Source organism: Neophocaena asiaeorientalis, unplaced genomic scaffold (assembly GCF_003031525.2).
Source record: "Neophocaena asiaeorientalis asiaeorientalis breed wild unplaced genomic scaffold, Neophocaena_asiaeorientalis_V1.1 scaffold544, whole genome shotgun sequence".
NCBI classification, from domain to species: Eukaryota; Metazoa; Chordata; class Mammalia; order Artiodactyla; family Phocoenidae; genus Neophocaena; species Neophocaena asiaeorientalis.
The window spans coordinates 321013-345586 of NW_020173921.1; the positions used below are offsets into that span (position 1 = coordinate 321013).

At 38.8% G+C, this 24574-nt stretch overlaps 1 protein-coding gene across 1 annotated transcript in view; it reads left to right on the forward strand.

Annotated features, from left to right (window-relative positions):
- The window catches only part of LMBRD1 (LMBR1 domain containing 1), a 115163-nt gene that overhangs the window by 65958 nt on the left and 24631 nt on the right, over positions 1 to 24574 (forward strand). The window contains exons 9-14 of the mRNA XM_024752146.1: positions 2182 to 2334; positions 18576 to 18640; positions 18998 to 19100; positions 19647 to 19751; positions 21403 to 21552; positions 22909 to 22987. Of these exons, the coding sequence (XP_024607914.1) occupies positions 2182 to 2334; positions 18576 to 18640; positions 18998 to 19100; positions 19647 to 19751; positions 21403 to 21552; positions 22909 to 22987 (655 nt within the window). The remainder of the gene's footprint in view (positions 1 to 2181; positions 2335 to 18575; positions 18641 to 18997; positions 19101 to 19646; positions 19752 to 21402; positions 21553 to 22908; positions 22988 to 24574) is intronic.

The following is a 24574-nucleotide window of genomic DNA, read 5'->3' on the forward strand; positions in this document are numbered from 1 at the left end:
AAAAAAAAAAAAAAAAAAAATGCTGTCATCAACCTCAGAGTTTTATTTGGAAGATTTAAGGAGAATAAGGCACAGGAAATGTTACCTATTATGTAAAACAAAAACCATAAGTATGTTTACACAGAGGGGCACATGTAGATACATAGATATGCATGGTCTCTGTGACAGCCATAACCACAGAAGAGGGGGTGGTCGTTGGGGACCATGGGAGGGGCAGCTTTCACGTTTTACTGTTTTTCCAACAAAGGATATTGTTTATAGGCTGTGTAACTTCATTTTTTTTTTTTCCAAATGAAATAATTGGTTGACTGCTGGGTGTCTCTCCTGGTGTCTGTCTGACCACAGTTCTTACGTTGGTTTAGACAGTTGGTACAGCAGAGCGGGCCTCCATTCATCCCACTGATGCTTCGGCAAAGGGGCAGATAATTTGAGTGTGTTTTCAGTGGACCCTTAAATCAGCTTACTAAAAAATTATTTTCCTGAAATAGGGAACGCCAGCAGTGAAATAAATCTACCTTGTTGGTATCCTTTTGATATTAGAATGGTAGTTTTGAGAAAAATTGTGTAGTTAAGATATAAAGTACCACACGCTTGAAGTATCGTGGCCTGGATCTGTCTTCTGGAGGGAGATGTCTTATTCCTCTGGTCTTCAGAAAATACCCTTCTGTAAGGGATACAATTTGATAATAACCAGTGTACCTAAAGCAGTGAAGATAGTTAAATAATAATAATGGCCCCATGTATGTAAAGTATGGTCTCTGGACCAGTAGCATCAGCATCTCCTGGGAATTTGGCAGAAATGCAAATTCCGGGCCCCACCCGGGACCTAACTAAATCGTGTTCTCTCGGGGTAGGGTCTAGAAACCTGCGTTGAACAGACCGTCCTGTTGATTGTTATGCATGTGACGTTTGGGAAGCAACACGATCAGGAACAGAGCATTGCAGTGCCGTCTTGTGGAGAGGTCTCTGTGACCCTGACATCCCCTTATGAAAGGGTATCCGGGCTTGTCTGCCCGGACAAGAAATACATAGAAATAATGAACAATGTGTGTGTCCCTTATTCCACATTGATGCTCCTCTGGGCTGTGCTGCAGAGCACTGGCCGGCGTGTTCCCCAGCATCCTATTTAAACCTTGATAGGGATTTTAACACTCTAATTATTAACGCTTTTACGGTTTAAAAATGTCCCGGGAATTCCCTGGCAGTCCAGTAGTTAGGACTCAACTCTGTCACTGCTGAGGGCCTGGGGGTTCAATCCCTGGTTGGGAAACTAAGATCCCACAAGCCGCATGGCCTGGCCAAAAACTTAAAAAAAAAAAAAAAAAAAGAAAGAAAAATGTTGTCCCGTGTAAATATTTTCTTGGTCCTTCAATAAAAGCAAAAAAATTTATATTTCATCTTTTTAGTATTTAGCAGTTGTCTTGTTGTTGTGGTTTATTATTGTACCGAGTTGAAGACACTTATGGGCAGGGGGAGTTCGAGTGGGAAAGTGTCACTTGGACGCCACAGAAAGGTACTGCTCATGGTTACGGTAAATATCATATGAAAATAGATGAGAATTACCTGTCAGATAGGCCAGCCGAAGAAAACATGACTCATTTGCAAATGTAAATGGAGAATAAGAAAGCACTGGCTCTTAGCGATTGTTACAAAAACCTGTGCACACCGCACACGAGTACTGCATCACTCTGCTGGTGTTTGAGTCAGGGGCTGAGAAGCCTCAGCTCAGGTACACTGTAACACAGTCGCTCGACCAAAAGGAGAGCGTAGGACCAGATACGTTAAGACAAGGGATAGGATGAGGAATTTGGAGATGAAGGAGAATAACTGAGCAAAGAACATAAAGTGCCTCATAAAAAGGATGTTTTTAAAAATATTTATCTGTCTCCACATGACTTTTCCATATACGGTATTTGGAAAACGGGGCTCAAGAGGATGTTCAGCATTAAATGTACACACATTCACGTCGCATTCTGACACTGATCTGGGTTCAGAGATGTGTATTGTCACATAGAAGTTGTTGGGTTCTTTCTTTCTTTTTTTTTTCCAATTTGTAAATTTGCCAAAGGAGTCAACTCGAGCCAAAAAAGTTTGTGTTGCCTGATCTGCTAAATCTGATGGGTACTTTATAAAGACCTTAATGGTAAAAAAAAAAAAAAACTTTTGTTCTGTTATTTGCAGAGCAAAGATGGTCGACCTTTGCCAGCAAGGGATAAACGCGCCTTAAAACAACTTGAAGAAAGGTTACGAACACTTAGGAAAAGAGAGAGGCACTTAGAATTCATTGAAAATAGCTGGTGGACTAAATTCGGTGTTGCCCTGCGTCCCCTGAAGGTAAGTGGGGTTTTACAAAATTATGCTGTCACTGTTCCACGTTTCTGTAGTACCTTTCAGAGAGGCTGAGTTCTCCTTCTGAGGCATTGCAGCGTGGAACTTAAGAGCATGGGTTTCGCAGTTAAAATAATCTGGTTTTAAATCACAGCTCTGATATTTGGTAGTTTGGGCAAGGTACGTAACCTCTCTGAGCTTCATTTACTCATGTGTCATGTAAGTATTATAACAGAGGTTTGGGGGGATTTAAATTAAAATATAGGTAAGTAATGTGGTATTCTCCTGGTTTTACAAGGTTGTACTTTTCCGTAGGAGATCTGGGACCCATATTAGAACTTTCTCAGATAGGCAGATTTCAATATTCAGATTGAAAATTTCAGTAGAATTTGCTTCATTGTGAGGTGGCATGTTTCTGAAAGTATGTAAAAGTATTATTTAAGATGGAAAACCATTAATTTCCCTTTTTTTTTTTAAACCATCATTAGCTAGCCTTGAATTCTTCAGACTGTGGTCTTCCTCTTATAATTCGAAAGGAAATGAGGAAATGCACTGACTGCTTACCCTAAAAAGCTTCTCTTTTGAAAGACTTCTTCAAAAACCTACCAGAATCAGTTAGATCTACTGTGTATCACTTTTAAACCTTTCTTAAGACTCACCTCGGTCCCTTTTGCCAAGGTGATTGTCTTCATAGCACCAAAGGTATGAAGAAACCCTGCTCACCCCTTAACTTGATTCTAAATTGTTTATATAGCTTCTTTATAAATATTTATAACTTGGTCACTAAAATTAGCTGCCTTGTTTCAAAAGTGCTTTGTGCCATTTCACTGTACCTGTGTTTAGAGGGACTTTCAAATCAACTTTATTAAGTGTGCAGATTGATTTCGCCAAATGTAGGCATGTAGGTATAGAAGATCTACATCACTACAGAAAGCTACTTTATGTCTTCCCCTGTGCCACTGAGCTCAGACTCCAGCCACCCACTGATGGCCTTCTGTCATTGAGGTTTACTTTGATGTGTTCTGGGGAGCCATGGCATATATAGGCTTTTGTCTGGCTTCTTTGGCTCAGCACAGCGCTTTTGAGATACCATGCATGTTACTGCATTTCTTTTCAGTGGTTCATTTTGTTTTCTTGCTGAGTAGTATTCCAGTGTGTCTGTATCACAATTTGTTTATCCACTCACCTGTTAGTGGGGATTCGAGTTGTTTCCAGTTTGAGGCTATTATCATTAATGCTGATGTGAACATTGTGTACAAATCTTTGTGTAGACATCTCTACATTCATTCATTTTTCTTGAGTAAATGCCTAGGAGTAGAATTGCTGGATCTAATGTTTAATATACATTTCACTTTATAATAAGTGAAGTATTTTTCAAAGTGGTTGCACCATTCTGCATTCCCACAGCAGCATGAGATTTCCAGTTGCTTCACATCCTTGTCAACTTATATTGTAACTGTGATAGTTGTACTAATGGGTGTATGATCTTACCTCATGGTTTTGATTTGCATTTCCCTGGTGACTGATGATATTAAGCATCTTTTTGTATTCTTATTGGCCATTTGTTTATCTTTTCTCAAAGGCCTGTTTAAATCTTTGGCCACTTTGAAAGTTAGGTTTTTGTTTTATGAGCGAGTTATGAGACTTCTTTGTATATTCTGAATCAAGTACTTTGTCAAATTTGTGTATTCTTAATGTTGACCCCTAGTTTATGCCTTGCTTTTATGTTGTCTCAACACTGTCATTCAAAGAGATGTTTCTTAAGTTTTTATAGAGAGCATTTTCTCCTGTGTTTCTTCTAGATGATAGTTTTAGTTCTTATATTTTAGGTTTGTGGTCCATTTTAAGTTAATTTTGTGGAATGATGTGACTTAGGGGTCAAAGTTTATTTTATTTTCCATATGGATAGCTAGTTGTTTCAGCACCTTTTTTTTTTTTTTTTTTTTTTTTTTGACAAGACTATCCTTTGCTCATTGAATTTCCTTGGTACTTTTGTCAAATCACTTGTATATATGTGTGGCTCTGTTTGTGGACTCTCTTCTGTTCTGTTGATCTACATGTTCTTATGCTAAAACTTGACTACTAGAGCTTTATAATCAGTCATGAAATCAAGCATGTCAGTCTTCAGTTTTGTTTTCCTTTTTCAGTATTTCGGCTCTGCTAGATCCTTTGCATTTCCATATAAATTTAGAATTGACTCATAACTCCGCAAAACACCCAGTGGAATTTCTATTGGGATTACTTTGAATCAGTAGGTGAATTTGGGGAGAATTGTTACCTTAATATTGACTCTTCTAATCCATGAGCGTGATATCTTTCTGTTTGTTTATGTTATCGTAATTTTCTCTCAGCAGTGTTTTGTAGTTCTCAGTATAGAGGTCTTGCAGGTATTTTGATAAATTTATCTATATCTTCATTTATAATATTACACATTATTTTGTTTAATTTCAATTCTCAATTCCTTGTTGCTAGTATATAGAAATTCATTTCTGTACATTGGCCTTGTATCATGCAGCCTGGCTAAATTATTAGTTCTAGTAGCTTTATTATAGATTCCCAAGGAATTTTTATATACATGATTATGTCAGTGGTAAAAGACAGTTTTACTTCTTCCTTTCAAATACAAGATTTCTGATTTTTTTTCTCCTTACTGCATGGGCTAAAACTTCCAGTACCGTCAGTTTACCATTTATTCCTTTTGTTATATAAATAAATCAGTATTCTCGAATACTGATTGGAATTCTTACCTGTCTTTCTATTATCTGGTTTTAAGTTAGGAATAATAGGAAACACTTAGGATTAGTTACTAGTAGTAGTCATGCCTGATGGAAAAATCTGAGGATGCAAACTTACTGTTATGTAATTGAGGCTTTAATGTGAGTTTTTCTCACATGAAGTATGAAAATGACTTACTACACAGATGTAACTCAGAAATGGGAAGCTGTGCTGTTTGTGCTTCTCATACAGTAGCATCCCGGTGGGAGCAGGCAGACAGGGCCGCTCCCTGCTCTGCACTGCTCAGCCATGCTGGAGGTCGTTTGATACCTCTGAGAAGCTCCTGGTGCAGAATTTCTTTAAAGTTATGTCTGTCTCAAAATTTGGTGGTAGTGTTTGGTGCTGTGTATAATCCACGTTTGCTTTATTATAAAGTGTATTAAATTACACCACAATTTGCCATTTTTTATAAGAAAATGTTATAATTATTTTTCATAAGAGTAGCTCCCTCCCCACCCCACCCCCTGAGATGCAGCTGATCTTGTGATTTCACACTTCCATGATTGACTAGCATATGTGTGTCTCATGTCAGAGGCACAGGGGTTCAGAGCATGGCTTTTCTGTCACATACATGTAGTATTGAGTCCTTGCTCTACTCCTCACCAGCCATATAAATTCTTGTTACTTCACCTTGCTACACCTCATCTTTCTCATTCATGTAATGGAGTTATGTACTTATTTTTGTTATGGGAATTAAATGAAATAATGTATGCTGTGCCTTTTGATGTAAGCAGCTCAGAAAATTGCAGCTGCTATTGTTACAGTTCTATATATAGATTTTTCAACTTCTTGAATACTGCCATGGAACTCAAGGAAGAAAATTAGTTTTGAGTTGAAGGCACTTATAAAAATAAGGATCTAACTAGAATAAGTTAATGGGTCCTTAAAAGAGCATTTATATATAATACCGAGCACATTTCTAAGCATACGGTCTAATCTTCATTAGACACTTGATTAAACTTGCCCCTGACAGATGGGCATTCTTCGAGTGTGTACAGCTAATTGGCCTGGGTAACCTACAGATCCATTAGGTTTTAAATAGAACTTGAGATTTTACTATATATACACCTATTATTGTATATTTATACCTCTTATATTTATAAAGAGATATATAAATTCATGTCCATAATTATATCACGTATTTTTTCAGACTTTTTTTTTATTGTGGTAAAACATACATAACATACAATTTAGCATTTAAACTATTTGTTGGTGTGGCATGACTTACATTCACAGTCTTGTGCAACTGTCACCACTCTCCATTTCCAGAACCTTCCAGCGTCCCAAACAGAACATTCAACAATAACTCTCCATTCTGCACCTCCACCCCCCCATACCTGTGAAACCACCTGACTCAGACTGGGACTTGAACTCACTGTCTTTTAGTTGAGATCACATACCTGGTCTCAGGACTTAATGAAGCTCAGGTTCTTGATGTCTTGTCGCAGAAAGAATTCAGTGAGAGACAAAGTGATAGGTAAGAAGTGCATTTATTTAGAGAGATACACGGTCCATAGACAGAATGCAGTCCATCTTAAAAGGCAAGCATGGCCCTGGGAGAAACACACTCCACAGACAGAGAGTGGGCCATCTCAGAAGGTGAGAGGCCCTGAAATATGGCATGGTTAGTTTTTATGGGCTGGGTAATTTCATAAGGAAAGGAGTGGGGGGATTATTCCAACTATCTTGGAGAAGGGGCAGAGATTTCCAGGAATTGGGCCCCACCCACTTGTTGACATTTTTTGGTCAGCCTCAGAACCATCATGGCACCTGTGGATATGTCATTTAGCTGATGTGTTATGTTGAGCGTATAATGAGGCTCAGTGTCACTGGAACTTGAATCTTCCGCCAACTTGAACCTAGTTGGTTCTAACCAGGTTATTTCATATCCAATAGCTCTGTCATTCTTTTAAAGGTTGTGCCCTGCCCCATTCCCTCCTGTTTCACCCCTGCCCAGCTTATATCTCCTAATGACCTCTATTCTCTTTTCCGTCTCTCTGAATTTTCCTATTCTAGTTACCTCATATAAGTGAATTATATGTCCTTTTGTGTCTGGCTTATTTGACTTCACATAATGTCTTCAAAGATCATCCGTATTCTTTTTTTTTTTTTTTTTTTTTTGCGGTATGCGGCCTCTCCTGTTGCGGAGCACAGGCTCCGGACGCACAGGCTCAGCAGCCATGGCTCACGGGCCCAGCCGCTCCGCGGCATGTGGGATCTTCCCAGACCAGGGCACGAGCCTGCGTCCCCTGCATCGGCAGGCGGACTCTCAACCACTGCGCCACCAGGGAAGCCCCATCCATATTTTTGATGTATCAAAATTTCATTCCTTTTTAAGGTTGAATAATATCAATTTTGTTTTTCCATTCATCTTTTTGTTTATCCATCCATCTGTTGGTGGACATTTGGGTTATTTCCAACTTTTGGCTATTGTGAATAATGCTTCCAAGGTAATTGGTATACAAGTATCTGTTTGAGTCCCTGCTTTCAGTTCTTTTGAGTATATACCTAGAAATGGAATTGAGAGATCTTTTGTCCGTCCTGGTATAACTTTTTGAAGAACCTACAAATTGTTTTCCACAGTGGCTGCACCATTTTACACGCCCACCAGTAAGGCACAGGGTTCCAGTTTATCCATATCATTGTCAACACTTATTTTCCTTTGTTTTGATAATAGCCAACCTTATTGTTGTGAAGTGATATCTCATTGTGGTTTTCATTTTCATTTCCTTAATGATTAGTGACATTGAGCATCTTTTCACTTGATTGTTGGCGTTGTATCTTTACTTTGGAGAAATGTTTATTTCGGTTGGTTTGTTTGTTTGTTTTTAATATTCTTGTTGCCAAAATATTGGCCCTCTGTGCTCTGGTGCTGACTAGAAATTCAGAGACAGTTTTGGAGGAAAGAGAAAGAGTAGCTTTACCTCTGTGACAGGCAAAGAGGGAACACAGCGGGCTAGCACTAGTGCTCCCCTCCCTGGGGGATAGGGAGAGGTCTTATAGTCGGGGCTCCTGCTTTCGGGTAGGTGATAAGGATCAAGGCAGTGATGGGCTTGCATTCTTCTGATGGGTTGGCGGTGAGGTAAGCCCGAGTCTGCATCATCAGCCTTCAGGTTCCGACTGGTCTGGGGTCTGCATGCTTGTGGGCAGCATACCATCATTAATCATTAACTTCTCCCACCTGCAGGGGGTTTCAGTATCTACAGAGCAGCTCAAAGATACGTTTGTGTGTATGCATTGATTGGGACACCAGGACCTTGCCTCAAGGCTGCACTATTGTTTCTCTTGACTGTTTGTTTCTCCCTTGTCTCCCATCCCCTCCCTTCCCTAATTACCAACTGCTTGAATCTGCCCATTGGAAGTCAGGGAAGGTCATGGAAGCTGAATGAAGCGTATTTCCTATAATCAGAGAAATGGGGGGCACAGAAAGGCTTTGTTCCCTGGTGACCCACAGGGCCTTGCTCAGTATCATTCTGAATGTTACTCCTTATCAGATACATGATTTGTAAATATTCTCCTATTCTTGGCTTGTCTTTTCATTCTGTTGATAATGTCCTTTGATACACAAAGTTTTTTTAATTTTGATGATGTCCAGTTCATTTTTGCTTTTGTTACTACCTATGTTTTTTGTGTCATATACAAAAAATAATTGCCAAATACAATGCCATGAAGGTTTTTCCCCTAAGAGTTTAATAGTTTTAGCTCTTACATTTAGATCTTTGATCTATTTTGAGTTAATTTTTATGTATAGTGAAGGACAAGGGTCTGTTTTCATTCTTTATGTCTGTCTTTAGGCCAGTACCATACTGTATTTTTTATATATATATATATATAAATCTATTTATTAATTTTTGGTTGCGTTGGATCTTTATTGCTGCGCATGGGCTTTCTCTAGTTGCAGCAAGCAACTGCCCATTGGAAGTCAGGGAAGGGGGCTAGGCTACTCTTAGTTGCGGTGCGAGGGCTTCTCTTGTTGCAGAGCATGGGCTCTAGGTGCATGGGCTTCAGTAGTTGTGGCACACAGGCTTAGTTGCTCTGTGGCATGTGGGATCTTCCCGGACCAGGGCTCAAACCTGTGTTTGCATTGACAGGCGGATTCTTAACCACTGTACCACCAGGGAAGCCCACCATACTGTTTTGATCGCTGTGGCTTTGTAGTAAATTTTGAAATAAGGAAGTGTGAGTCCTGTAACTTTGTTCTTCTTTTTCAAGATTGTTTTGGCTATTCAGGGTTCCTTGAAATTCCACATGAATTTCCTGATGGATTTTCTTGTCTCTGCAAAGAACATCATTGTGATTTTCATAGGGATTGCATTGAATCTGTAGATCATTTTCAGTAGTATTGTCATTTTTAACGTATTAAGTCTTTCAAACTGTAAATAATGGGATGTCTTTCCATTTATTTATGTCTCCTTTAATTTCTGTCAGCAGTGTCTTATAGTTTTCAGCTGTAGGGGAGGAAGAAATTTTCTTCTTCCCTTCTGGGTTCTTCTGTCTGGTCTAAGAATTAAATTGACATGAGACAGATGAACAGGAGAAATTCAAACAAAAGTTTGATAACATGTACACATGGGAGAGACCCAGTAGAACTGAATAACTCGCCAAAACAGCCGAAAACCTTCTCCTTAAATACTACCTTCAGCGAAAGACAAAGGAGGATGTTGGGGGTAGTGGTTTGAGACTTCAAAGGGGAGGAAGGAAACTCACATGGAGATGGAAAAGCCAATGTTTGGTAGACAAGTGTTTGCTAGACCAGGAGAGACAAAGGAACAGAGTGGACTCAGAGCTCCAGGCCCTGCCAAGGTTCCTGCCACGCCTGGCCCTTATTCCTTGCAGACATGTCTGGTGACAACTCTATTCTGGGAACAGGCCCTTTATCTAATTCTTTAGGCAGCTGCAGGGTGGGGTGGGCGTGGTGGTAATAAGAAAGACTCTGAGTCTTTTGTTTCCTAAAAATAATCAGCCGAGATTAATTCTCATGCCAGAGGGACACATTTTCTGGTGGCAAAATCCCCCCCCCCCACCAGTACTGTATGTAAGTAGAGTGTATCAGTCATTTGCCTCCTTGTTTAAATTTCTCCCTAAGTTTTTATTCTTCTAGATACTTGTTTACAGGACGAGCTTTAAGTAGTTGCCTTCTGCATTGATAAGAGTTTCTGAAGATTTGGTCATCACCCTCTTCCACCTTTACAAATGGAGATTTCCCTTATAAATGTAAATATCTCTTAAAAAGGGTAACTGTCAGTGTCAGTTTTCAGAGCTGCTGTTTCTGCTGTTTCTTAAAAATGGCTTAAAATAATCCTTATGCCAAAGAGGCATATTGTAGGGTGGAGCATTCTGCCCCTCTTTACCAGTAACATTATGGTATGGATATTGAAGTTCATGTAAGGGTAAATGACCTATCGCATCTTTACACTGGCATAGCAGTAAGCCTCAAGTGCGTAGAAAGGCTTGGACTGGGTCTTGGATATCAGTGACTGATCAGTACATAACCTTGTTTGTTATGTGTTTGTGTTCAAGAACAACTGACATAATGTCGATTCATTAACATTGAACTTAGGACCAACAGCAGTATAACTCATGCCTGAACAAAACTAACACATCTGTTTTCTCAGTAATTGTAGCCTTCTTAGTCTTAGGAACCAAACAGCACTTCAGCACTATGCTTGGGGGCCATTTTAAACAACAAAGTTACCAACAAAAAGCACAAAAAATGCAAAGAATGTAGCACTAAGTAGACCACTTACAGGGTACTTGTTTACAGTGTGAGAGCTGAAACAAGAAAGCAGAGTGTGGCCTGGTTCAGCCTCAGCTAGGAACTTGAGCATCCGGTGACTTAGAATTTTTACCTCTCTGCATGTAATCTGCAAAAGACTGCCAAGAGCCACATGTATTGATTTAAGGTCATGAATAAATTTTAGTGAGCAGTGGGCTTGCAAATGCCAGATCTGCAAAGGAGAATCAACCGTACTTATAAGTAAAAACAACAACAAAAATCCCCAAGTCCAGCAAGTTTTCTCTCCAGCTTTTACTACAAAACTTTGTGTTAAGCAAAGACAGTCTGGGAAAAATTGCATGGTAAAGAGAAGAGAAGATTCGGAGGTGGGCCTAAGATTGATCTTAAACCCCCCAGAATTAGGTGAGATAAGCCAGTCACAAAAAGACAAATACTGTATATGAGGTGCCTAGAGCAGTCAGGTTCATAGAGACAGGAAGTAGAGTGGTGGTCTCCAGGCGGGGGCAGGAGGTATGGGGAGTTGTTGTTTAATGGGTACAGAGTTTCAGTTTTGCAAGATGAAAATAATTCTGGAGATTGGTGGCACAACAGCGTGAATGTATTTAACACAACTAAACTGTACACTTAAAAATGGTTAAGATGGTAAGTTTATGTTATTTGTATTTTACCACTATTTAAAAAACCAAAAACAGAAGTGGCCAAAAAGCAGGTAGAAATGAAGAGAGTTGAACTCAGAGGGGAAAATACACTTAATTTCAGAAATGAAAACAAAATTCCAAGGTGTCCAAAGGAGAATAGAATCAAATAAAATTTAGTAAGGGGAGGCTTTGAAGAAAGCCAGAAAGATAACCAAGAGAAGGAAAACGAGATGAAGTAAAAAGGATCAGAAAAGGAGTGTTGAAATGAAAGAGAAAGAAAAACTACCTGTGTGTAGTGGTTTCCATGCAGTAGCAAAACAAAACAAATTAGCAGAATATTGAAATGCATAATCTCCCGCAAAACACCAAAAAATAAATAGACCTGAATCCACGTGTCATGAATATTCTGTTGTGGTCCGAACGCTGGTTGGAAAAGAATTTCCAGACACAAGGCAGAATGTAAAGACAGGATTTATTAGAGGGAAGGGTCGTGCCAGAACAGCGGGCCGAATTCCTAGTAGTCTGGGAGAGTCGAGCCCGAGCATGTGCTGTTGATCAGTTTTTATAGCCAGAAAACAAAGGAATGGTCTGAGGTAAAAATTTCATTTACTGATTGATCGAGGCACATATACCTTCCTTCTGTAGGGTGGGAGTGGGGCAGGGCAGATGCCTTTCCTTATTTGGGACAGGTCCCGTTGCCCAGGTGGGTGTCACCCAGGTGGGCTCAGGAATTTCGTAACCATGGCAACATGGGGGGGAGGGCGAGTAAGAGTCCGGTAGGGGGTGTAACACTGACACTTTTTCAAGAAGTGTCGTCCTTTGTCCTTGAGGCACCATTGTCCTTGGAGCACCATAGATTCTATTTCATGAATAGACAAGAAATAGACACTTTGTACCTGGGAAAGTTTATGTGCAATTTTCCTAGTAAAATTAAAAATCCTCAGGATTTCTAAGAAAAAAAAATCAACTCACAAGGGCAACATTGTTAGACTTTTTAAAAAACATACAAAGCAAGGCAGGAATGGAGGAACATTAAAAACAAACAAACAAACTAGGCAACATGGGGGGGAGGGCGAGTAAGAGTCTGGTAGGGGGTGTAACACTGACACTTTTTCAAGCAGTGTCGTCCTTTGTCCTTGAGGCACCATTGTCCTTGGAGCACCATATATTATTCTATTTCATGAATAGACAAGAAATAGACACTTTGTACCTGGGAAAGTTTATGTGCAATTTTCCTAGTAAAATTAAAAATCCTCAGGATTTCTAAGAAAAAAAAATCAACTCACAAGGGCAACATTGTTAGACTTTTTAAAAAACATACAAAGCAAGGCAGGAATGGAGGAACATTAAAAACAAACAAACAAACTCAATGAAAACGTATGAACTGTCGACTGAAAAAAAACACACACACACACAACGTGAGAGTTGTGAGTTAAGTTTTATTTGGGGCAAAATGTGGACTATAGCCCGGGAGACAGCCTCTCGGGTAGCTCTGAGGAACCGCTTGCAGGAGCTGGGGGGAAGGGCAGTATTCTATACGATGTCAGGGAAGGGGACACGTGCATTCAAGCACACGTTGAGGCAGAGGCTGGCTGCTGGTCCTGAGGAGCAGACGTCACTGGTGATGATGGTAGTGCTTTTCTAGATACCAGCAGATGCAGGAATCGGGCTCATACAATCTTCTCCAGAAAATATCTAACTATATGAAGGTCTGTTCTGCCGTTTTTCCCAGAGCACAGAGGGCCTCACTCCTGATCTCCACCCTGAGCTCCTTTCAGGGGTTAAAGGTCAGCAGCTGCAGCGGTTTGTGACCTAGTCCTTATACATCGTCTCCTGAAAATATCTAACTATATGAAGGTCTGTTCTGCCGTTTTTCCCAGAGCACAGAGGGCCTCACTCCTGATCTCCACCCTGAGCTCCTTTCAGGGGTTGAAGGTCAGCAGCTGCAGCGGTTTGTGACCTAGTCCTTGTAGAGGCAGGTGGCAAGTGCCAGTTTGTAGTTGGCAGAACCAAGGAATTTATATTTAGCCAAAATAGCCTTTAGAAAAACAGTTATGGGATCTGTACCCTGAGCTCTTTTGAGAAATCCACTCGTTGCCAAGCTTGGACCAATTAAGAGGTAAGAACGTAAACATCAGCGAAGGGAAAAATGGTGAACATGTAATATTGTAGGTCTGTGGAGAGAAGGTGTGGGCTAGGGCAGAGAATAAGGCACAAACATGTGCTGATGAATAGAAATAATGTAATTAAGAAGGGAGAGAAAGAAAAGAACTTCTCATAGATTACTGCATAGGCAATAGGTTAGACACGTAAAAACTAATAAATTGTTTAGTAAAGGAATGAATAAGGAAATGGGGGCTAAGGGCACTTGAAAATTTAAGTACACTAGAACAAAAATATAAACCTCTTAACAAAAGAACTAAAAATCAAAGAGCAAGGAATTCACATTAAGTGGAGAAAGAAACACGGGAAATATACACACAGTTATCAAACAACAAGATATTTTTGAGGCGAAACGTGTTAGTCATGTCAATAAATGTGAATGGACCTAACTCACTATTAAAAGAAAAATTTTTAATTTTCCTCAGAAAGCAGGATATAACTATCCTAAAACAGTGATTCACAAAGGCTAACAATGTGTACTGAAAGATATACTGAGCAAATGGAAACAATAAAAAAGCAGGTAATGATTGTGCTATTAGACAAAGTAGGATTCATGCCAAAAACCATTAAATCCAACAAAGAATCACTATCATTTTTTGTGATAGACAGAATGCCTCTGTCTTCCCCCAGTGATGTCCATGCCCTAATCCCTGAAACCTGTGAGTATAATATACACGAAATGTCAAAAGGGACTTTGCAGATGCGATTAATGTTATAGACTTTAAAATATGGAGCTGACCCTGGATTATCTTGATGGGCCCAATCTAGCAGCACAAGTCCATAAAAGCAGAGAACTTCCATGGCTAGAGTCAGAGAGATGTGCTAAAGTAAAGTGTAAGAAAGAGACATTCAGAATGTAAGACTTGAGCTGCCATTACTGATTTGAGGATGGAGGGGACGTGAAAAGGAATGCAGGAAATGAATGCCTTCAAGGAACTGAGAGGCTCCCAGCTGATAGCCAGCAAAGAGATGAAGACCTCAGTCCTATGACCTTAAGGAGCTGTATTCTGTTCCTCAGACTTGATCATCTCAATCAGTTTATCTTCAAGTTTAATGATTCTTTTCTCCTGACTGATCAGATCTGCTGAACTTTTCACTTTGTTTTCTAGTGAGCTTTTTGTTTCAGTTTTTATATTTTTCATCTTGAGAATTTCAATTCACTTCCTTTCTTATAATTTCCATTTCATTGTTGATATTCTGTATTTGGTGAGAAATTGTTCTCATAATTTGTTTTAGTTCTTAAGACATGCTTTTCTTTAGTTCCTTGAACATATTTAAAATGGTGGCTTTAAAGTTTTTGTCGAGTAAGTTCAGTGTCATCAAGGACTTCCTCAAGGACAGTGCCTGTTGATTTGTTTCTTCTATTAGTCATACTTTCTTGCTGCTTTGCATGTCTCTTTAATTTTTTTTTTTTTTTGGTTAAAACCTGGGAAGTTTTAAATAATATAATGTGGTAACTCTGGAGATCAGAGTCTCCCCTGGATTTGCTGTTATTACTCTTTGTTGTTTGTTTAGTGACTTTTGTGAATTATTCTGTAAAGTCTGTATTCTTTGTTGTGTGTAGTCACCCAAGTTTCTGCTTGGTTACTTTAGTTAATAACTGGACGAAGATTTTCTAAACACCTAGAACCAGTAAGTCTCAGTCTTTGCTGAGGGGCTGTGTGTGAGTGGAGACATGAGTTCAGCACCCAGGCTGGCACTGCAGTGCTGCCTTCTCCTGCACTTCCTGCTCGTGCAGACAGAGCTTCGGGGTCAACCACAAGTGGACATTTAGGCCACTCCTGTCTTTCCTGAGCATGCACAGGGCCTTCTTCATTCCCAGGAATATGTGGAAACTTTTCAGAGCACCTGTGGACATCTCATTCCCTAGGTTTCCGTTTTAATCTTTTTAGTTAGTTTATTTTTTTGCCTGATATTGACTAGCTCTTGTGGCCATGAAGTTCATTGGTTGCCTGTAATTTTTTGACAGACACTCCTGCGGAAAAGGAATTTTTGCACTGTGTGAACTCCAGTTCAGGCCAAACACAGACAGTCTTGCAAATGGGATCGTCCATGGCATTACCAGGCGGGTCGAGTAATGGCAGTTCTCTGGGAAGGAGACTCTGAGAGAACTTCAGCCCCTTTCTGCTTTCACAGGTGGCTACCAGGCTTATGGCTTTTACAGGCCATCTACCATGCACGAGAGAGGAGGGATTGGTACTAGAGCAAGTCGGAATGCCACAGTGCTCTGTGCTCTTGCTGAGATTCAGCTGTTTTTCCTGAATAAATGCTCCTAGATTGTTGCATGCCTCTGGTTAATTTCCAGAGTGTTAAAAAAGTTGATTCTGACCATTTATGCCAGTTTTCTCATTGCTTTTAGGGGGGAAAGGATTTTCAGACGTTCTTATTCTGTTACCTTTACTGATGTCATCTCTTTGGCTTAATTTTTTTTTTTGCGGTACGCGGGCCTCTCACCGTTGTGGTCACTCCCGTTGCGGAGCACAGGCTCCGGACGCACAGGCCCAGCGGCCATGGCTCACAGGCCCAGCCGCACCGCGGCACGTGGGATACTCCCGGACTGGGGCACGAACCCGTGTCCCCTGCATCAGCAGGCGGACTCCCAACCACTGCGCCACCAGGGAAGCCCTGGCTTAATTTTTATTTTAAAACTAACACTATAGCTAGTGTGGAATATGTAGCATTTAGGTCAGCCCAGGGTGGTCACCACTGACATGATTCTGGAAGTACTAACTTAAGTTCTTATATATAAATATATACAGTTTCCTTGGTCTTTATAAACCATTTATCTTTTTAATATTTTTTCTTTGTTTTGTAAGTAGCTGTGATTAAACAGTCTAACTCTGGGTCATGCATCTCAACAGAGTGGGAAAGTAGTTAAGGATTTTCTTTTCTTTTCCTCCCCCAAAATGGGGATCAGGGGAGGGGAATGTTAATTTCTCCTGCTGTCTCTGGGTCATGTTCCTCTACTGCTCATTGGTAGTTGGCAGCTGTACTACCTCATGCTACAAGCTGTTTCTTATCAACAGGCTACTGGGAAGTAATATGTTTCCTCAGTGTAAGGATATTGTCTCCAGTTCACTTAGGCATCAAGTGCCATGCTCAAACCTAGTAGAAGAAGATTGTGTACGCTCCTTTACCTGCTACTGATAAACTCTGTTACTATGAAGGGGTCACTCACACTTATTTAGCAACGAGTAGAAGATTGTGTGCGCTCCTTTACCTGCTACTAATAAACTTCTGTTACTGTGAAGGGGTCACTTCACACTTACTTAGCAATGAAATATTTTTAAATAAATGAATGCTCATGTGAAACCCCATATGTAAAATGGATACATGCAGGGGTCTTTATTTCAAATGACGCCTATAGTCGTTTTTTGTGTTTTTTTTTTAAATAAATTTATTTATTTATTTGTTTGGTTTTGGCTGCATTGGGTCTTCGTTGCCGCGCCCAGACTTTCTCTAGTTGCAGCAAGCAGGGGCTACTCTTTGTTGCGGCTTGCGGTCTCTAGAAAACAGACTCAGTAGTTGTGGTGCACGGGCTTAGTTGCTCCGCGGCATGTGGGATCTTCCTGGACCAGGGCTCGAGCCCATGTCCCCTGCATTGGCAGGCGGATTCTTAACCACTGCACCCCCAGGAAGCCTATAGTCTTTTTGGTCCTCTCTTGCCAAGCTGCTTCTTCCAGTGAGCTCTAAAGGCACTCTTTCAGAACTGAAGAGTTCCCTAGAACACAGTCCTAAAATTTTTTTCCAGATTCATCTTTATATGCTGGGTAGGATAATGGGTTGTTATTCTACTTTTTTTATCCTGTCAGAATTCTAAAATATACTCAACGATCATGTGAAATAAGATGAAAAATCTCCTTAACATTCATGATGTTTCCCATCTATTCCTATCAATTCCAGGCAAAGGACAAACCGAAACACTTAACTGTACTTAATAGGAATCTTCCTTTTGGCTCTCGCCAAACATAGATTTCATCCCTTTTTTTATTCTGAAATTTTATTCCTTAGAGACCCAGTTCCAATCATTGTTTTCCTTGTTTTCTGTGGTCCTACTATAAAGTTCATATGCTATCCTTTCATACTAAATACATATCCTTTCATACTATAAAGTTCATACTTGAGTACAAGGAAGTGTACAATGCTTATTACCACATCCTTCCGCAGAGAGAGTTCTATATGACAGTTTCTTCAGTGCTGTTAGTACTCTATTTCAAGAATATTATCAGTTATATAGAATTTTTTAGGCTGTGGTATAATCTATTTATAAGATATACACAGCTGACCCGTGAACAGCATGGTGTGAACTGCTCAGGTCCACTTACACATGGATAATTTTCAGTAGCACATATTACAGCACCATGCCATCCGCAGTAGGTTGAATCTGGATGTCGCAGTGGGCCGACTGTAAGTTCTATGCAGATTTTTGACTGTGCAGAGGGTCAGTGCCTCTAACCCCTGCATTGTCCAAGGGTCAGCTATATAGTATCTCATTACTTCTGTGAGAAAATGTTCCAACTTCTCTGTTTTAACAACAGGTTAACGTAACCTGATGAGTTTCTTGGTTTTGGTTTTTTGTGTATGTATATTAGTCTTAATGTAGTTTTCAGTTAACTTTTTATATTTGAGTATAACTGAATATAAACCTTTTATTGGACCTAGCAAAGAGTCTCATTTGTTTACTTACCAATGAAAACTTTCAAATGCATTGTCTCTTTTGTGTTTTTGTTCTCAAATAGTCTCATAATGAAAATTTAGATGATGTGTGCCTAGGATTATATACTATATGATTACATATTAAATTAAAATTTATCTTAGGTCATTTTTTTTACATCATTGTCGTATGCTAGTAACCCATTGAGCATAATGGTTTTGTGCTTTTAATATCAACTTCAGAAGTATATTTTAACGATTTATTATTTTTTTGCTTTTAGATCATTTGGGGAATATTTTTCATCTTAGTTGCCTTGCTGTTTATAATTTCTCTCTTCCTGTCCAAGTAAGTACAGTAGACACATTTTCTAAAGCACTAACACACATCCTATGATATTATACATTTTCCACACTGAATTCCATTAGTGTAGCCCTATTCATCTTAAGTAGCTATTTTACTTCAAGTGTTCTATAGCATTAACTCAAAGAATGAGTAAAAAGCTCCAATAATAGACAGTATTTCTTTATTCTGTATCAATTGAACAATATCTGTAAGATATTTAAGTGAGGTTTAATTTGTTATCTGTGGTTTTCTTTGTCTCCATTGAGTCTGCATGCTTAAGTTATGATGATATTCTTTCTAAAGTAACTGAAAATGTGGTGCAATATGTAAATTCACTCTTTATACATTTTTTTGTTATAGTTTGGATAAAGCTCTTCATTCAGCTGGAATAGATTCTGGTTTCATAATTTTTGGAGCTAACCTGAGTAATCCACTGAATATGCTTTTGCCTTTACTACAAACAGTAAGTAAAAAAATCATCCATTTTATACTCTAGCAAACATTGTCACACTCTGTCAAATTATTATGTTGACAAACCTATTAGTACTTGGAAGTATATGCTTGTGCCCTCTGCTGATTTGGCTTTTTATTTACATATAACTTCTATGTTGATATGTTGCTTTAAAAATTATTGTATTGATGTATTACTGAACTCTCATGTTATACATAACTTGATTTGGGGATACGTGATAAGACTTAGGGGTGAACTTTTCCAAGCACTTCCCGTTTTTACTTTTTAACGAAGTCTTTTATTCCATATATAAATGTAATTTTTAGTTTAATTTGTTATAGGATTTTCCTTAGGATAATGATACTGAGCAATTTGGTAATAGTTTGGTAATTGTTTCTTGCAGGTTTTTTTTTTTTTTTTTTTGCATTATCATAGTAACCTGATCAGGGTTGATATTTTAAACGTTGCCAAATATGAACAATGAATTTTCAGTTAATTTTACGTGACTTCTAAAGCCCTTATTGTTTGTGTATTAAGTTTAATTTTATCTTTTTTCAGGTGTTTCCTCTTGATTATATTCTTATAACAACTATTGTTATGTACTTTATTTTTACTTCAATGGCGGGGATTCGAAATATTGGCATATGGTTCTTTTGGATTAGAGTGAGTATATGTTACAATATCATTTTGATTTTTTCATCATTTTGTGCATAATCTCCATTATTGCAAATTATCTTAGATTTATAATATAGAAGTTGTAAATATCTTGATACCAAAAATGGAAATACTAGCTTTTTCACTTCACGTTAACATAAAAGTGCTCTTCGTCTACAGGGACGCTTTTGCCCTCCCGGATCCATTTGGCAAAGTCTGGGGATGTTTTCAGTTGTTATAACTAGGAGGCGCTACTGGCATCTGTTGGTTAGAGTACAGGGATTCGGTTAAACATCTTGCATTGCATAGGGCAGCCTCCCACAGCAAAGACTTTCCAGCCGAAAACATCGGTAGTGCCGAGGTGGAGAAGTCCTGGGCTAGAAGTTCTATTATTTTCCTTAGTGTTAGGCTTCATGGGAACACACTGAAGCACAGCTGGACTCATGGTAGCTCAAAAGATGGCCCTTACTACTGGGAGTGAAAGATTACTGTATGTTTGGAGAAAGGGTCATTTTCCTCTTAGAGTCATCTTGATATAAATTAAGAATTTTAAAACGAGATACATCATCTTCATACTTCCAGCTGTGGGTAAAATTCAGTTAAATAGTGGCTTGAACTAATGAAAGACTTCTTGCTGTGGAACATTCTTAAAATCTAGCATTGCTTCAGTAGCTCAAAAATCAAGTCTAATATCTCTGGATTCCTCTTGGCTTCTCCCTCATGATTGTGATAAGGCTGCTTCAACCCCATTTATTCTGTCCGTGTTCCATAAGGAAAACGTAGCTAGGAGAAGTGGTGATACCTATATCAAAAAGCAAGACTTTCCCAGAAGTCCCCAACAGACTGCTTTCCTTTTGACGTTTAATGTTTTATCACTACCAGCCACTACTAGGAGTAGGGAAGCTGGGAAACGTACATTTTTAGGTGATCATATCCCGTCCAGTATTGGAGTCCTATTACTCTATACTGTACTACAATCTAGTAATAAAACAGGGAGGTGCTATTTTAGTTGCTAGAATAAAAATGTGCTCTGCCGTTGAAATGAAGCCCGTCACCAGGCTCCTTCTATCTGTTACCACATGTTTTAGTTTCCCTCCTGTATGGATACATGTGAAAATAGCTGTAGTCAGATGAACATAAATTACCATAAACTATATTATAGTTTTATAGTAGAGTATAACATGAGGATATCGTATTTCATAGAAATGAGTATTTAAAACATGTGGCATGTCTGTCCTTGGGAAGTAATATTATATAAAACTCAAATATATTAGTAATACTTACAGTTGAAACTCCTCTAATCTTTAGATAGAAGTAGTTCTCAGTTCTTCTTAGCTCTAGGAACTTCTAACAGATGCTATTACATAATAAGTTTAGAAGATTTTTCTGAAACAGACCGTGTGAGTACAAATATATTCTCTAGGTCTTGAGTTTTTAAAATACACATGAATCTAAACCTAGAAGCTTTACAGGGAAAGCGTTGTTATTCTTTGTTATTCTTATAATTATCTGGAAAGGTTAAGAATTCTTAGCATTTATTTTGGGAAAAAGAAACGGTGGATTGAACTGTGTTCGTTACCCCCCTAACAAAGGCGTGGGACTCAGTCCCTTCACATGAAACGTGTTGCTGGAATATCATCCCTGTGTTCTTTCGTTCCAGTTGTATAAAATCAGAAGGGGGAGAACCAGGCCCCAGGCGCTCTTGTTTCTCTGCATGATACTTCTGCTTATTGTGCTTCACACTAGCTACATGATTTACAGCCTCGCCCCCCAGTATGTTATGTACGGAAGCCAGAACTACCTGATAGAGGTAAGTGCACACTTTAAAAAGTCAGTATTTTGATATTTTAAACATAGTGAAATCTAAAATCAAATTCTCATTTGTGAAAGCTAACATATTAGCTCATCAGGTTAAACTTAATATTGCTAAAACTAGTTTTTCATTCCATTTCTCAGCATGTTTATATTTGTTTCAAACAAGTTCTTTTTAAAAATAACACTGAATTTCATTACAGTAGTTCCTTAAATGGATCCCATGGTGCCAAGCTACTGAGCTGTGTCTCAGCACTTCACTAAAACTCATAATGTTTACTCTAAAATAATATTTTAAGTAAGTTTATTAATATGGCTCCCCAAAAAGTTTTGGTGTGCAGAAAATTATGTCTGCTCATTGGTACCATGAATCCCATAGGAGAGACTTTATAACTATTTTATTTGTACGTAACTATGCTTTCTCTTAACATGACAGGGATCCTCTTACCTGTTACGGTGATTCCTTGGTGTTGATCTTTCAAAAGCCAGCTGTGATTCCTAGTTGTACCTGGAGAGCTAGTTTGAATATTTTGACAGCTTAACATATTTTGACCATATCTAATTCAGCCTTTGTTTAGTTTCCTTTTCCTAAAATATCTCTTGCTTTACCTTCTAACAAGTCAAATCAAATCCATGTTTCACAGCCCAGTTCAAGCCTTACTTTAATGGAGTTTTTCATTATTAATCCATTCTCCCCGGGTCACTCCTTTATCCTGTACTTCCTCCATTCTTTCTTTACTCTAATATGTAATTAGGAACAAACAAACAAGATCTAGTAAGCACATCAGACCTTTAATACCATCCATAATATTGCTAAGGATTGAAAAGTTAGTTCATTGAAAAATATTAAGTAACAATGCCAGTGGATCAAAGATAAGACACGATCATAATGGAGGTAACGAATGACACAAGTTTGGGAAATGATGCTAGAAGGTCACCTTAGTCATTTTTTTCATTTCTTATACCTTTTATTCTCTTCTTGCCTTATCTCCTGCACCTGGTTCACTAGGTCATGCTTATAAAACATTCTTCTGTGAATGAATGAAATATCGTCATGCTTTTGCATGGATGAATGATATTCTTTTCTTGTTCCACAGTGGAAAAATAAGTAGGCCGTTTCTCTGGGCAGAAGCTCTGTTGTTCAACACAGGGCCTAATGATTGTTATAGGAAAGCCCTAATGTTAAATTTACCCTAAATCTTTTTCTTCTAGTTGCAATTTTATGTAATTTACCTTTTAGAATATTAGCTAGATGTAGTTTAATAGAAAACATTATAAAGTTCATAAAGTGATTACTTTTTAATCGAAATATATTAATATACTATTTATATTTTAACTATATTTTATCTTTCAGAGCAATATAACTTATGATGCCCATAAAGGCAATTCAACCCTTTCTGTGCCAAAGAGATGTGATGCAGATGCCCCTGAAGGTAAAGTAGCTTTTATCACCCATCTTAGAATTTATAGCTCTGTAAGAAAAGATGTGTCATGCATTTTGGCGTCTTAATCATTTGATGCATTTGTTTTAATATGTGGTGACAAAGGAAATTCTAGCAAGAAGACCTTGGTGTCTTCAGTAGAATATCTTGGTAATTTACTGATTTCCATTAGGGAAAGTATCATTACAAAGTATTTACTTTTGAAGAACAAAACGTAGTTATTATTTATCACGTGTACTAGTATAATGAGAAACATTCTAAAGGTCTTTTTTCATTGTTCTTAAAAATTTCAGGAGAGTTTTGGTGGTATCTGCAATATTTAGGACTGAGGCCTAAAGTACCTATGACCTAGAACAAATTTTGATCCATCCAACTCTGGTTACTTTAGTTAATAATAATAATGTTAATGATGACAGCGATTAACTATTAAGAACATGTAATTGTGTTTCAGACACTGTGCTAAGTACTTTGTGTGTATTCTGACAAAAGCTCTGAGATCCTCTGCTCTTAACCTCTGTGAATTTTGAGACAATCTTTTTTTTTTCTGTTTTCTGTGTGCTAAGATGAGGGTTTTTTTTCCCTTTGAATATAATAGTATGCTTTTATTTCAGGGTAAAATAATATGTCAAATATAGTATATTTCTTGATAAATCATTCAGGGGTACCGTTATGGAAAAGATAAATTTGGAGTTTTTTACCAGGGTCAACTCTGGAATGTGGTAGAGTAACAGGAATAGGTACAGAGTCCAGGGTAGCCCAGTGGAAGAAGTACAGAGCTCTACGTGGAGATCACTGTGGGGTGGTGGTCTTCAGAAAGCAGGGCTTCAGAAAAGGGAGAGCAGAGCTGCCTCTCAAGGTGAATGAAGAATTTACCTGGTATGTGCATCAAGGGGAGGCTGTTCTAGGCAGAGGAACAAAATGCTCAAACGTAATTCGCTTAAATTGTAAAGTTTTGTGTTCCAGCGAATGTAAAGCACTGTTATTGTTTTGTTGTTTTAATTCTGGAGGGGTGTGGGTTAGAGGGAGGGAGAAAATGGGATTGCAGAGTTAGGACTCAAGCCCCGGAAGGCCTTGGAAGAGTTCTAAGCAAGGAAGTTGAAACTGTGGTCTGGTTTGTTTTCAGTAACTTTATTATAACAGAGAGAACGGGTTGGAGAAGTTGAGAGCTGAGCATAGAAATCGGCTGGGGGAGGCTGCCGGCAGGGGCTGTGTGCAGTCATGCAGGAGAGATGGTGAGAGCCTGGAGTAAACAGTGGTCTGGAGGGTGTGAGATGAAGAGAGAAGCAAGAGGATTTCTGCTTGCTTGGGTCTGAAGCAGTGGCAAGGCAACAGAATATTCTAGAATGGCCCTCCAGTTACTGAGTAATGGGGTAAATTTTGGTATCAGCAAGCTGAGTTAAAAATGGATACTAAGATTAGAGAAGAAATGTAAGAAATGCTTAGTTGACTTGAGATGTCTCACAGACCTTGAGGCGGAGATTTCGTGGGCACTTGGATATTTGCATAATGAACTCAGAAGGTGGAGAGAGAGGAGCGTGGAGACCAGGGCTCGGAGGAGGACGGCTACCCAGGGGCAGG